We start from the raw sequence: 13,505 nt of genomic DNA on the forward strand, positions 1-13,505 counted from the left end.
GAACAAACGTTCCCCCAGATACTGGTGGTCACCCCTGATAAACTTGTAGGTGGCCATCAGATCACCCCTGAGCCTGCGCTTTTCCAGGCTAAAGAGCCCCAGGGCTCTCAGCCTGTCATCGTAGGGTCTGCTTCCCTGACCTCTGATCATGCGCGTGGCTCTTCTCTGCACTCTCTCAAGCTTCTCCACATCCTTTTTGAATTGTGGAGCCCAAAACTGGATGCAGTACTACATCTGTGGCCTCACTAAGGCCGAGTACAGGGGGAGAATGACGTCCCGGGATTTGCTTGAGAAGCATCTATGGATGCAAGCCAGCGTTTTGGTCGCTTTACTAGCCGCAGCATCGCATTGCAGGCTCATGTTCATCTTGTGGTCAATGATGACCCCCAAGTCTCTTTCTTCCACAGTGCTAGCCAACATAGCACTGCCGAGCCTATAAGGATGCTGCGGGTTTTTCTTCCCAAGGTGGAGAACCTTGCATTTATCGGTGTTAAACACCATCAGATTCTCGTCCGCCCACTTGCTGAGCCTGTTCAGGTCAGCCTGGATCATCCGCCTGTCTTCTGGCGTGGATGCTTTGCCCCAAAGTTTGGTGTCGTCGGCAAACTCGGCCAGCCCGCTTCTGACTCCAGTGTCCACATCATTAATGAAGATGTTGAACAGTATGGGTCCAAGGACAGAGCCCTGGGGGACCCCACTGGTCACAGGACACCACGATGAGTGACTTCCATCAATTACTACCCTCTGGGTCCGACCCCGGAGCCAATTTTCCAGCTAGCGGATCGTGGTGGACCCAAGGCGACAATTGGCCAGTTTCTCCAAGAGACGATCATGGGACACCAGATCGAAGGCTTTTTTGAAGTCAAGATATATGACATCAATCTCATCTCCCTTGTCCAGGTGATAGGTCACCTGGTCGTAGAAGGAAATGAGATTGGTCAAGCAAGACCTACCCGCAACAAACCCGTGCTGGCTATCCCTTAAGATGTTGGCGTCGGCCAGTCCCTTAAGGATGGCCTCCTTAATAAACTTTTCTAAGATCTTCCCCGGGATAGAAGTCAGGCTGATGGGCCTATAGTTAGCCGGATCCACTTTCCTCCCTTTCTTGAAGATAGGCACCATGTTGGCCTTCTTCCAGTCTTCGGGCACTACACCAGAGCGCCAAGAGTTTTCAAAGATCCGTGCTAGAGGCTGGGCTATGATGCTCGCCAGCTCCTTGAGTACCCTGGGGTGAAGATTGTCAGGGCCGGCTGACTTGAAGGTATCCAGCTTCTCAAGATGTTCCTTCACAAAGTCAGCATTAATGGAGGGCAGGGGATCACCCTCACCCGGACTTCCCGGCCCAGTAGCGGGCATGGGCGTCCCAAGGGGCTGATGAAAGACCGACGCAAAGTACCTATTTAATAGGTTGGCTTTTTCCTGGGCGTCAGTTGTCAGTTGCCCCATCTGGTTCAGCAGGGGTCCAACGTTGCCCCTGCTTTTCCTCCGGCTCCCCACATATCTGAAAAAGGACTTTTTATTGTCTTTGATGCTCAAAGCTAGCTGGAGTTCAGTTGCAGCCTTGGCTTTCCTGGTCTGCTCCCTGCAGGACCGGACCAGTGCAGAATAATCCTCCTTGGAGGTGACTCCCATCCTCCATCCTTTGTAGGCCTTCCTTTTTAGCCTCAGGAGGTCTGCTAGGTCCCTGGAGAGCCAGGGGGGCTGCTGTGCCCTCTTGCTGCCTTTCCTCCGAGATGGAATAGACTTAGTTTGTGCATTGAGGATCGCTCCCTTGAGGAGCAACCACTCTTCTTGAACTCCCCTCTCCCTGCGGTCACAGTCCCTTAGGGCCTCACTGACAAGCCTCCTGAGCTTGTCAAAGTCGGCTTTCCTGAAGTCAAGGACTTGCGTGTTGCTGACTGACTTGCCAGCTTTTCGGCGGATGGTGAAGGTGATCAGCTCGTGGTCGCTGTCACCCAGCTTCCCATCGATCACTAGGTCGCCGACTAGGTCCTCCCCAGTAGCCAGTACCAGGTCGAGCAGCGCTTTGCCTCTCGTTGGCCCATAGACTTCTTGAGTCAGGTAGAGGTCATCCACGCATGAGAGGAAGCTCTGCGACCGCTCAGATTTTGCTGAGCGATCCTACCATGAGATGTCTGGGTAATTGAAGTCACCCATGACAACCATGGTCCTGGAGCAAGCTGCCTCAGCCAGTTCCTGGGCAAACTCCTGGTCAAGCTCAGGACTTTGGGTGGGAGGTCTGTAATAGACTCCCACCATTGTGTCCCCCTGTGCCGTGTTCCCCACGGATTTTAACCCAGAGGGTCTCCAGCCGTCCACCCTGGTCGCCAATATCGGCTTGCAGGGACGCGTAGCTTTCCTTAACAGAGAGAGCTACACCCCCGCCCCTTTTCTCTACACAATCCCTCCTGTACAGGGTATAGCCATCTATCCCCGTGGTCCAGTCATGGGTGGAGTCCCACCAGGTCTCCGTTATCCCTATGACATAGTAATTGTTTGCACTGAGCAGGAGGATGAGCTCCTCCTGCTTATTCCCCAAGCTCCTGGCATTAGTGTACAGGCAGGCAAGTGCCCCCTGGGGGGCTCCTTCCTTGCCCACAGATTTTACCAGGGCTGGGGCTGGGGTGGGCTCCCTTGAGTGCCGTGATCCGCTGGCTTTGCAAGGATTGCTCAGCAGGCCAGCAGTGGCGGTCGTCCCCCCGTCCCCCAGCGGGCTTAGTTTAAAGCCCGGTGGAGCAGGTCAGCCAGTCTGGCTGAGAAGAGCCTCCTCCCCAGGGGAGAGATGTGGAGACCATCTCTTCCCAGCAGCTCGCTGCCTCTCTCGCCAAAGAGCGGGCTGTGGTCATGAAAGCCAAAGCCTTCCTGACGACACCAGCACCGCAGTCTTTGGTTGACCACGTAGATCCTCCTGTCCCTTCTCAGCCCATAGCCTGAGACTGGGAGGATCGACGAGAACACCACCTGTGCCCCCAGACCCTTAAGCCCTGCTCCCAAATCCCTGTAGCGCCTCATGACCTGGCTGGGAGTGCTCCGAGGTAGAACTCAGGCCTAGGCAGGATATGACTCACTGTTTTCCCTGTCTCTTAGGACAGGTGAACCATTTTCCACCTCTAAACTGTGTGTTGTCATCCTTCCCATAATCCCCTGCTGCCATTTAAATGGAAGGGCATGACTTCTGATGTTTGCGGAACCCACTTAACTGTTTTGTTTTTATTTCATCCCTTCAGGGAAAGATGGGTGAATGATGTGAGTATGTGCAGACTTCATTTTCAGAATATGCAAGAGCATTAAAAATGAAAAACTTCTGGCAACCAAACTGGGAGGTGATGGCTGGTGGTTCAAGATGGGCGAGTTATAGCATAAATGAAGGGTCCCTTGGAACATGGTTTTATATTTCACAGAGCAATGTCTTTTCTCCAAAGAGCACTATTTTAGAGACTAACTCAGAGCACTGCTGTGGTCCTAGCAGTTGCCTGTTAAATTATGCATATACTGATCGTGTAGATGAATCTGCTCTTTAAGGCAAGTGATGTTTAAGAAGTGAATGGCACACATGGAAAGTCCATCCAAAATTCAAGTTGTGCTCTTTCAACCAGAGACATCAGCTAAGACCAAAGGGCCAGGTGTATGGGGCCAAGGAGTTAGGAAATCAGAAGCTGATTGGTTAGGAAGGGTTGTGCATCATGTAGACTTTAGACTGGGGAAAACCTCCTGGAGTGTGGGTAGTTCTTGCCGTTTTACTCAGGAGACTTCAGAATTCACCAGCAGACTCTCCCTATGCCTGTAGAAGGATGTTTGTGCCCAAAAGCTTGCAAAGAACAATTTTTCCAACTATTTAGTTGGTCTAATAAAAGATATCACATCTACCCAAAGACCCTTGTCTGCCTAGTTCTTGCTCAGGCATTTTAATCTGAACTCAAATCTTTGACCCGTGTAAAGCAGGAAGCTAGACTAGATGAACCTCTCTGGCTTTAAAATTGATGAATTTGTGAAGATAGTTTGGCAGTCTTGGGGAATGCATATAATAACGTTCATTGCTTCTCCAACATAGAACTCTTTAGACAGTGAACATGATGCTGTCTTGGAGAGGAATGAAAATGTGAAACTGGAACGGAGAAAAAAAATCATGAGGAAGCTGAAGGTAAGCACGTGGTGATATGTTGGAATCGCAGGAAATTCATCCCCTTTGTATCTCTTTAGGGAATATGAATTTCATTAGTGCTATGACACTTAGTGCTGCTGCGCTCCTCCTGCTATACCTGTGGCACCTTCACGTGTGATGTCTTGTGTTGTGTCAGGTTAACGGTCATTTTACAAAGTTTAGATGATGGATATGTCTGGGCTGGTTTGCACAGGGCTGATCCTGCCTCAGGCAGGGCTTGGAATTGATATGACCTGGAGGACCCTTCCAGCCCCACTTCTCTATGTTTTATACAATTATTGCTCTAAAGCAGAACTGTTCACCTGGGCTGCTCTGACTTTAGATGCCTTTTCTTCCCTCAGCTTTTTCTTCCTGCTCCCACCCCAGAGGGCAGGGCAACGAAGCCCTGGGACCCATGGGAGCCGGCAACTTAGTTCAATGAGGAAGCTGAAGTGCAGGCTGCCTGCATGACTCATCCCACCACTGCTGATCTGCTTCTGTTTCGCAACCTCTGTTTTTACCCTCCAAACAACAAAGCTGAGAACAGGATGCAACGGGGGCAGCTAGATGAGCAGCAGAAGGGAGGAGCACACAAAAACTAGCAGCACGGTTTGGCACTGGGCCATTAGCGGGGATGGCTGAGGATGCACGACTGAGTCCACTAATTCCTGTTGCAGTGCACAGTACAGGAACTGCTGTGGGACTATGCAATGACAATAGGATTTTTCTGAAACTGGTTCAAATAGTCCACTTCATCAGTGCTCACTGTGTGTGTGTTTGTCCTTTAGAAAGAGCTGCCAAGTGACTCGGAGATTCTGGATAAGGAAGATCTAGTTTACACAGTCAGTGCCCGAGAATACCGGCAAGAGGAGAAGCTCACTAAGGAAGAGACAGGTAACGTCCACTCTTTCCCCATGAGCAGAGCAGTGATACTGTGAGTGTTTCTTTGGCCAGGACACTGCACCATTTGCTGGACTCATTTCAATAGTGACAGAGAAACTTTAAAGGGGTAGAAGCTTGGTTCAGAGAAGCATCTCCAAATGCAGGGATGTCAAAGGTTTATATTTGTTGTCAATGCTTGTATTGGCAATGTACTGATTGGGAGGCCACAACCAAAATCAGAGCTCTGTTGTGCTGGGCAATGTACATGTTAATAGGAAGGCCTCTGGCAAACATTACACGCTTAAGACATGATTAATCAATTAATCACATCTTTAGTAATCCCAGAATCATGTTCCTGCAATTAATGGTGTGATAAAATAGGGGCTAAGCCACAAATCTTTTATGCAAAACTTGAGTAACTTCAATTGATTGTGAGGCTAGTGCCAGTCAGCCAATTGGTGCTTCCAGCAGCAAGATCAAGGGAGCCTTGGCGGGCTCTGGTGAGTTCCCAAGACAGGTCTCATTGATCAGCTGACTGGTGCTGTGAGCTATGGGCACCCAGCTTGCTACTTGCCAGTGCAGGAAGAGCCTGGGATCATGATCACATATGAGGTGTGACTGTTACAATATGAGGTGCGACTGTTAGGATATCAGATCAGATCCCATCAATCCTTTCACTTAACATTTGCCAGAGGCATAGGCAGATTAATGCCCAGGCCTGCTGGGCATTGGCCCAGGGTCCTTCAGAAAATGGGGTCCCCCAGGAGCAAGAAGCAGGCAATCTGGCATGCATATGTGTATATGCAGACCAGCCGCAGGCATACTGGTGGCCAGGAGCCCAGCAGAGAGCAGGGAGCAGCTGCACAGCGCAGCAGAGAGGAAATCTCCATGCACGGTGATAAGTTGGGGGTGGGAGAGGGGTGAAGGGGAAATTGAAGCCCCCACGGTGAGGGAGGGGGCTGGGGTAGGGGCAGGCACTCGAGCCATGGTGGTGCCCAGCTCCAGCCAGGGCAGTGCATTCCTGGGGCAGGGAGCAGGACTGAGGCATGGGTGGGATGCTTGTCCAAGGGGTCTGGGAGCAGGAGGAGGAGCAGCTCCCTGTTGCTGCATGCACCCCAAGCCAGGGGTGGCATGGGGGGGCATGTGCCCCCAACATTTGTGCATGGGGCAGAGGCAGGCTATGCAATGTTTGCTTGGGTCTGTCTGCCTGCTTTCTTTGCCAGGGCCCTGAGTCCCCTCCCTGCCCCACTGGGAAGGGTGCAAGGCCCCCTGGGAAAAAGCAACAGAGAGACCCAAGCAAAATACTAGTGCAGGCAGTTGGGCAAATCATTTTAAAGCTCCATGTCTGAAGCTAGGCTACTAAGTGAATGAGGTGCTTAGCATACTTGAAAAATCTTGAGGCCACTTATCTAGATACCCAAAGCCTTTAAAGCCTAAAGAGGCTCAGCATTTCTCACAGAGTTGGGTCTTGTTTCTTTTTTTTATTCTAAATATAATACATCTACTCCTTGTTTAAAGAGCATCAACGCGTGTTTCATCATTTGGATTATCAGCGGTATGGTCCGAATCCGGGGGGGAAGTCCAGGAGACGCTGCTGGCAGACAGCATCAAGGTTTACCAGACTGGGAAGTGCAGTGACATTGCCCTGGTGGTCACAAAGTCCGATGACCTGAATTTTGAGGAGTACAGGAGGTAACAGAATGGACCATTCTGTCTTGTCTGGGGTGCAGGGGGAGAAAATTCCTTTCCTTTACGATTTATAATCTCCCTGCTTGCTTTTTGCTTGCCACCCCTTTTTGTAGTTCATGTTCATTCATCAGATTCAAAAGCATCTTTTGATTAGTCAAGGAACTGTTCAGTGACCACCACACATAAGAAAAGTCTCCATATAAGCAGGTTGGAAATGTGGGTGGACATTGGTAGCAGGTATCTTAGCCAGGTTGTGTTGTTTTCCACAGAATGTTTTGTCTTCAAGTCAACATGGAGAGCAGAGAACGATGCTGCTCACTGCATGTTACTTGCTCAGTACAATTGCCCATAGGCCAGTGAAGGTTGAGGACCACTGCTCTGCAGCTTATCCTGAAAGACCCTGCTGTGTTAAACAAGGCTGTAGGAGGTTAAGTCAACTTGCCCATGTGGCCCAACATCACAAAACAGGTCTGAAGAGCGAAGTGGGTATCAGTACCCTTTATAAATAAATCTTTATCTGTGCAACATAGAAATGGCCAAGGTGATCGCTAACTATTTGTTTAAGAACAACAACAACAAAAAATCCATCTCATTAGTTTATTTAATTAGAGCACTTATTAAAAAAAGAAAAATCTGTCCTCCACCATAGCATATTTCTAAGGCTAATGTATAAAAGCAGTTGCCCCCCAGGCCTTCACAGGTTCATTTGGCCATGCACATTCATAGCAAGAGTGGGGATGGAAGACTTTTGTTCCAAAACCAGCATGTGAGCTGGAGGGACAATTTCCATTAATCCTTGACAGGACAGAGTCTGTACCGTACAGGCTTGGCCTGTTCCGTAGCACGTGGTAGGGACACTTGTTTGCTCCATCACTACAGTGAGCAGCTAATGACATTCCCAGGTCCAGGTTGTGTTCTTCATTGGTTACACATCATGGAGGAAGGTGGACCTTACTGGTCAGAAGAGGACTTGGGACTAGAACATTCAGTGAATGACTATCAGAGGATTTGACTGTACATCTACCATCTTCCCTTCTGCCCCGTCCACATGCCTGAGAGAGAGAGAGGGAGTGAAAAAGGCAGGACAAGGAAAAGGCAGCAAAGGAAGTGTTGAAATGTTTGTCCATAACTGGCAGGACACAGAACTGAATCAGAGGGACATGTTTTCAGAGCTCTTGGGAACCTAGATGTATCCCATGGTATAATAGCAGAAGGCTTGCCATTCAAAGACTTCATTGGCAGGTCCCTTTGTGATCTGGTCAGTTGTTCGGGTTGTGTACTATCACCCAAGGGTAGCATTTGCACTTTTGGTCTCTGTTCTGTGGTTTGGGAGAAACTGTATCTCCTCTCCCTCTGTGAACAACTGCTGTTGTCTGTAGGGCATGAGCTACCTCTGCCTGCAAGGAAGAAGCAAGATATTCTGTATCTGTTCTCTCTGGATTCCCCTCTCCCTTCCTCTGAAGCATAGATTTCATAAATTTCATAGACATTAGGGCTGGAAGGGACCTCGGAAGATCATCGAGTCCAGCCCCCCGACCAAAGGGCAGGAAGTCAGCTGGGGTCATAGGATCTCAGCAAGATAAGCATCCAGTTTCATCTTGAAGGTGTTCAATGAAGGCACTTGAACCACCTCCGGTGGCAGGCTGTTCCAGACCTTGGGGGCTCAGACAGTAAAGAAATTCTTCCTTATCTCCAGCCTGAAACGATCTTGTAGTAGTTTGTGACCATTCAACCTCATCATCCCTTGGGGCGCTCTGGTGAACAAACGTTCCCCCAGATACTGGTGGTCACCCCTGATAAACTTATAGGTGGCCATCAGATCACCCCTGAGCCTGCGCTTTTCCAGGCTAAAGAGCCCCAGGGCTCTCAGCCTGTCATCGTAGGGTCTGCTTCCCTGACCTCTGATCATGCGCGTGGCTCTTCTCTGCACTCTCTCAAGCTTCTCCACATCCTTTTTGAATTGTGGAGCCCAAAACTTGATGCAGTACTCCAGCTGCGGCCTCACTAGGGCCGAGTACAGGGGGAGAATGACGTCCCGGGATTTGCTTGAGAAGCATCTATGGATGCAAGCCAGCGTTTTGGTCGCCTTACTAGCCGCAGCATCGCATTGCAGGCTCATGTTCATCTTGTGGTCAATGATGACCCCCAAGTCTCTTTCTTCCATAGTGCTAGCCAACATAGCACTGCCGAGCCTATAAGGATGCTGCGGGTTTTTCTTCCCAAGGTGGAGAACCTTGCATTTATCGGTGTTAAACACCATCAGATTCTCGTCCGCCCACTTGCTGAGCCTGTTCAGGTCAGCCTGGATCATCCGCCTGTCTTCTGGCGTGGATGCTTTGCCCCAAAGTTTGGTGTCGTCGGCAAACTCGGCCAGCCCGCTTCTGACTCCAGTGTCCACATCATTAATGAAGATGTTGAACAGTATGGGTCCAAGGACAGAGCCCTGGGGGACCCCACTGGTCACAGGACACCACGATGAGTGACTTCCATCAATTACTACCCTCTGGGTCCGACCCCGGAGCCAATTTTCCAGCCAGCGGATCGTGGTGGACCCAAGGCGACAATTGGCCAGTTTCTCCAAGAGACGATCATGGGACACCAGATCGAAGGCTTTTTTGAAGTCAAGATATGTGACATCAATCTCATCTCCCTTGTCCAGGTGATAGGTCACCTGGTCGTAGAAGGAAATGAGATTGGTCAAGCAAGACCTACCCGCAACAAACCCGTGCTGGCTATCCCTTAAGATGTTGGCGTCGGCCAGTCCATTAAGGATGGCCTCTTTAATAAACTTTTCTAAGATCTTCCCCGGGATAGAAGTCAGGCTGATGGGCCTATAGTTAGCCGGATCCACTTTCCTCCCTTTCTTGAAGATAGGCACCACGTTGGCCTTCTTCCAGTCTTCGGGCACTACACCAGAGCGCCAAGAGTTTTCAAAGATCCGCGCTAGAGGCTGGGCTATGATGCTCGCCAGCTCCTTGAGTACCCTGGGGTGAAGATTGTCAGGGCCGGCTGACTTGAAGCTATCCAGCTTCTCAAGATGTTCCTTCACAAAGTCAGCATTAATGGAGGGCAGGGGATCACCCTCACCCGGACTTCCTGGCCCTGTAGCGGGCATGGGCGTCCCAAGGGGCTGATGAAAGACTGACGCAAAGTACCTATTTAATAGGTTGGCTTTTTCCTGGGCGTCAGTTGTCAGTTGCCCCATCTGGTTCAGCAGGGGTCCAACGTTGCCCCTGCTTTTCCTCCGGCTCCCCACATATCTGAAAAAGGACTTTTTATTGTCTTTGATGCTCAAAGCTAGCTGGAGTTCAGTTGCAGCCTTGGCTTTCCTGGTCTGCTCCCTGCAGGACCGGACCAGTGCAGAATAATCCTCCTTGGAGGTGACTCCCATCCTCCATCCTTTGTAGGCCTCTCTTTTTAGCCTCAGGAGGTCTGCTAGGTCCCTGGAGAGCCAGGGGGGCTGCTGTGCCCTCTTGCTGCCTTTCCTCCGAGATGGAATAGACTTAGTTTGTGCATTGAGGATCGCTCCCTTGAGGAGCAACCACTCTTCTTGAACTCCCCTCTCCCTGTGGTCACAGTCCCTTAGGGCCTCACTGACAAGCCTCCTGAGCTTGTCAAAGTCGGCTTTCCTGAAGTCAAGGACTTCTGTGTTGCTGACTGACTTGCCAGCTTTTCGGCGGATGGTGAAGGTGATCAGCTCGTGGTCGCTGTCACCCAGCTTCCCATTGATCACTAGATCGCCGACTAGGTCCTCCCCAGTAGCCAGTACCAGGTCGAGCAGCGCTTTGCCTCTCGTTGGCCCATAGACTTCTTGAGTCAGGTAGAGGTCATCCACGCACGAGAGGAAGCTTTGCGACCTCTCAGATTTTGCTGAGCGATCCTCCCATGAGATGTCTGGGTAATTGAAGTCACCCATGACAACCATGGTCCTGGAGCAAGCTGCCTCAGCCAGTTCCTGGGCAAACTCCTGGTCAAGCTCAGGACTTTGGGTGGGAGGTCTGTAATAGACTCCCACCATTGTGTCCCCCGTGCCGTGTTCCCCACGGATTTTAACCCAGAGGGTCTCCAGCCGTCCACCCTGGTCACCAATATCGGCTTGCAGGGACGCGTAGCTTTCCTTAACATAGAGAGCTACACCCCCGCCCCTTTTCTCTACACGATCCCTCCTGTACAGGGTATAGCCATCTATCCCCTTGGTCCAGTCATGGGTGGAGTCCCACCAGGTCTCCGTTATCCCTATGACATAGTAATTGTTTGCACTGAGCAGGAGGATGAGCTCCTCCTGCTTATTCCCCAAGCTCCTGGCATTTGTGTACAGGCAGGCAAGTGCCCCCTGGGGGGCTCCTTCCTTGCCCACAGATTTTACCAGGGCTGGGGCTGGGGTGGGCTCCCTTGAGTGCCGTGATCCGCTGGCTTTGCAAGGATTGCTCAGCAGGCCAGCAGTGGCGGTAGTCCCCCCGTCCCCCAATGGGCTTAGTTTAAAGCCCGGTGGAGCAGGTCAGCCAGTCTGGCTGAGAAGAGCCTCCTCCCCAGGGGAGAGAGGTGGAGACCATCTCTTCCCAGCAGCTCGCTGCCTCTCTCGCCAAAGAGCGGGCTGTGGTCATGAAAGCCAAAGCCTTCCTGACGACACCAGCGCCGCAGTCTTTGGTTGACCACGTAGATCCTCCTGTCCCTTCTCAGCCCATAGCCTGAGACTGGGAGGATCGACGAGAACACCACCTGTGCCCCCAGACCCTTAAGCCCTGCTCCCAAATCCCTGTAGCGCCTCATGACCTGGCTGGGAGTGCTCTGAGGTAGAACTCAGGCCTAGGCAGGATATGACTCACTGTTTTCCCTGTCTCTTAGGACAGGTGAACCATTTTCCACCTCTAAACTGTGTGTTGTCATCCTTCCCATAATCCCCTGCTACCATTTAAATGGAAGGGCATGACTTCTGATGTTTGCGGAACCCACTTAACTGTTTTGTTTTTATTTCATCCCTTCAGGGAAAGATGGGTGAATGATGTGAGTATGTGCAGACTTCATTTTCAGAATATGCAAGAGCATTAAAAATGAAAAACTTCTGGCAACCAAACTGGGAGGTGATGGCTGGTGGTTCAAGATGGGCGAGTTATAGCATAAATGAAGGGTCCCTTGGAACATGGTTTTATATTTCACAGAGCAATGTCTTTTCTCCAAAGAGCACTATTTTAGAGACTAACTCAGAGCACTGCTGTGGTCCTAGCAGTTGCCTGTTAAATTATGCATATACTGATCGTGTAGATGAATCTGCTCTTTAAGGCAAGTGATGTTTAAGAAGTGAATGGCACACATGGAAAGTCCATCCAAAATTCAAGTTGTGCTCTTTCAACCAGAGACATCAGCTAAGACCAAAGGGCCAGGTGTATGGGGCCAAGGAGTTAGGAAATCAGAAGCTGATTGGTTAGGAAGGGTTGTGCATCATGTAGACTTTAGACTGGGGAAAACCTCCTGGAGTGTGGGTAGTTCTTGCCGTTTTACTCAGGAGACTTCAGAATTCACCAGCAGACTCTCCCTATGCCTGTAAAAGGATGTTTGTGCCCAAAAGCTTGCAAAGAACAATTTTTCCAACTATTTAGTTGGTCTAATAAAAGATATCACATCTACCCAAAGACCCTTGTCTGCCTAGTTCTTGCTCAGGCATTTTAATCTAAACTCAAATCTTTGACCCGTGTAAAGCAGGAAGCTAGACTAGATGAACCTCTCTGGCTTTAAAATTGATGAATTTGTGAAGATAGTTTGGCAGTCTTGGGGAATGCATATAATAACGTTCATTGCTTCTCCAACATAGAACTCTTTAGACAGTGAACATGATGCTGTCTTGGAGAGGAATGAAAATGTGAAACTGGAACGGAGAAAAAAAATCATGAGGAAGCTGAAGGTAAGCACATGGTGATATGTTGGAATCGCAGGAAATTCATCCCCTTTGTATCTCTTTAGGGAATATGAATTTCATTAGTGCTATGACACTTAGTGCTGCTGCGCTCCTCCTGCTATACCTGTGGCACCTTCACGTGTGATGTCTTGTGTTGCGTCAGGTTAACGGTCATTTTACAAAGTTTAGATGATGGATATGTCTGGGCTGGTTTGCACAGGGCTGATCTTGCCTCAGGCAGGGCTTGGAATTGATATGACCTGGAGGACCCTTCCAGCCCCACTTCTCTATGTTTTATACAATTATTGCTCTAAAGCAGAACTGTTCACCTGGGCTGCTCTGACTTTAGATGCCTTTTCTTCCCTCAGCTTTTTCTTCCTGCTCCCACCCCAGAGGGCAGGGCAACGAAGCCCTGGGACCCATGGGAGCCGGCAACTTAGTTCAATGAGGAAGCTGAAGTGCAGGCTGCCTGCATGACTCATCCCACCACTGCTGATCTGCTTCTGTTTCGCAACCTCTGTTTTTACCCTCCAAACAACAAAGCTGAGAACAGGATGCAACGGGGGCAGCTAGATGAGCAGCGGAAGGGAGGAGCACACAAAAACTAGCAGCACGGTTTGGCACTGGGCCATTAGCGGGGATGGCTGAGGATGCACGACTGAGTCCACTAATTCCTGTTGCAGTGCACAGTACAGGAACTGCTGTGGGACTATGCAATGACAATAGGATTTTTCTGAAACTGGTTCAAATAGTCCACTTCATCAGTGCTCACTGTGTGTGTGTTTGTCCTCTAGAAAGAGCTGCCAAGTGACTCGGAGATTCTGGATAAGGAAGATCTAGTTTACACAGTCAGTGCCCGAGAATACCGGCAAGAGGAGAAGCTCACTAAGGAAGAGACAG

General features: G+C 50.2%; 1 protein-coding gene across 12 annotated transcripts in view; it reads left to right on the forward strand.

The window, feature by feature from the left end:
* Nucleotides 1–13,505, forward strand: part of LOC132250746 (nuclear GTPase SLIP-GC-like) — a 28,931-nt gene that overhangs the window by 6,620 nt on the left and 8,806 nt on the right. For 3 of the 12 annotated variants that reach the window (XR_009462337.1, XR_009462339.1, XR_009462341.1), the window contains 4 exons: nucleotides 3,228–4,141; nucleotides 4,930–5,035; nucleotides 6,542–6,715; nucleotides 11,698–13,505. Coding sequence is in view for 1 of the 12 variants with exons in the window: in XM_059727914.1 (XP_059583897.1) it covers nucleotides 11,639–11,716; nucleotides 12,522–12,611; nucleotides 13,400–13,505 (274 nt within the window). In the remaining 11 variants the exon portion in view is untranslated. The other 9 variants (XR_009462344.1, XR_009462345.1, XR_009462340.1 and 6 more) reach the window with 9 other exon arrangements.

This window comes from Alligator mississippiensis, chromosome 1 (assembly GCF_030867095.1).
Source record: "Alligator mississippiensis isolate rAllMis1 chromosome 1, rAllMis1, whole genome shotgun sequence".
NCBI classification, from domain to species: Eukaryota; Metazoa; Chordata; order Crocodylia; family Alligatoridae; genus Alligator; species Alligator mississippiensis.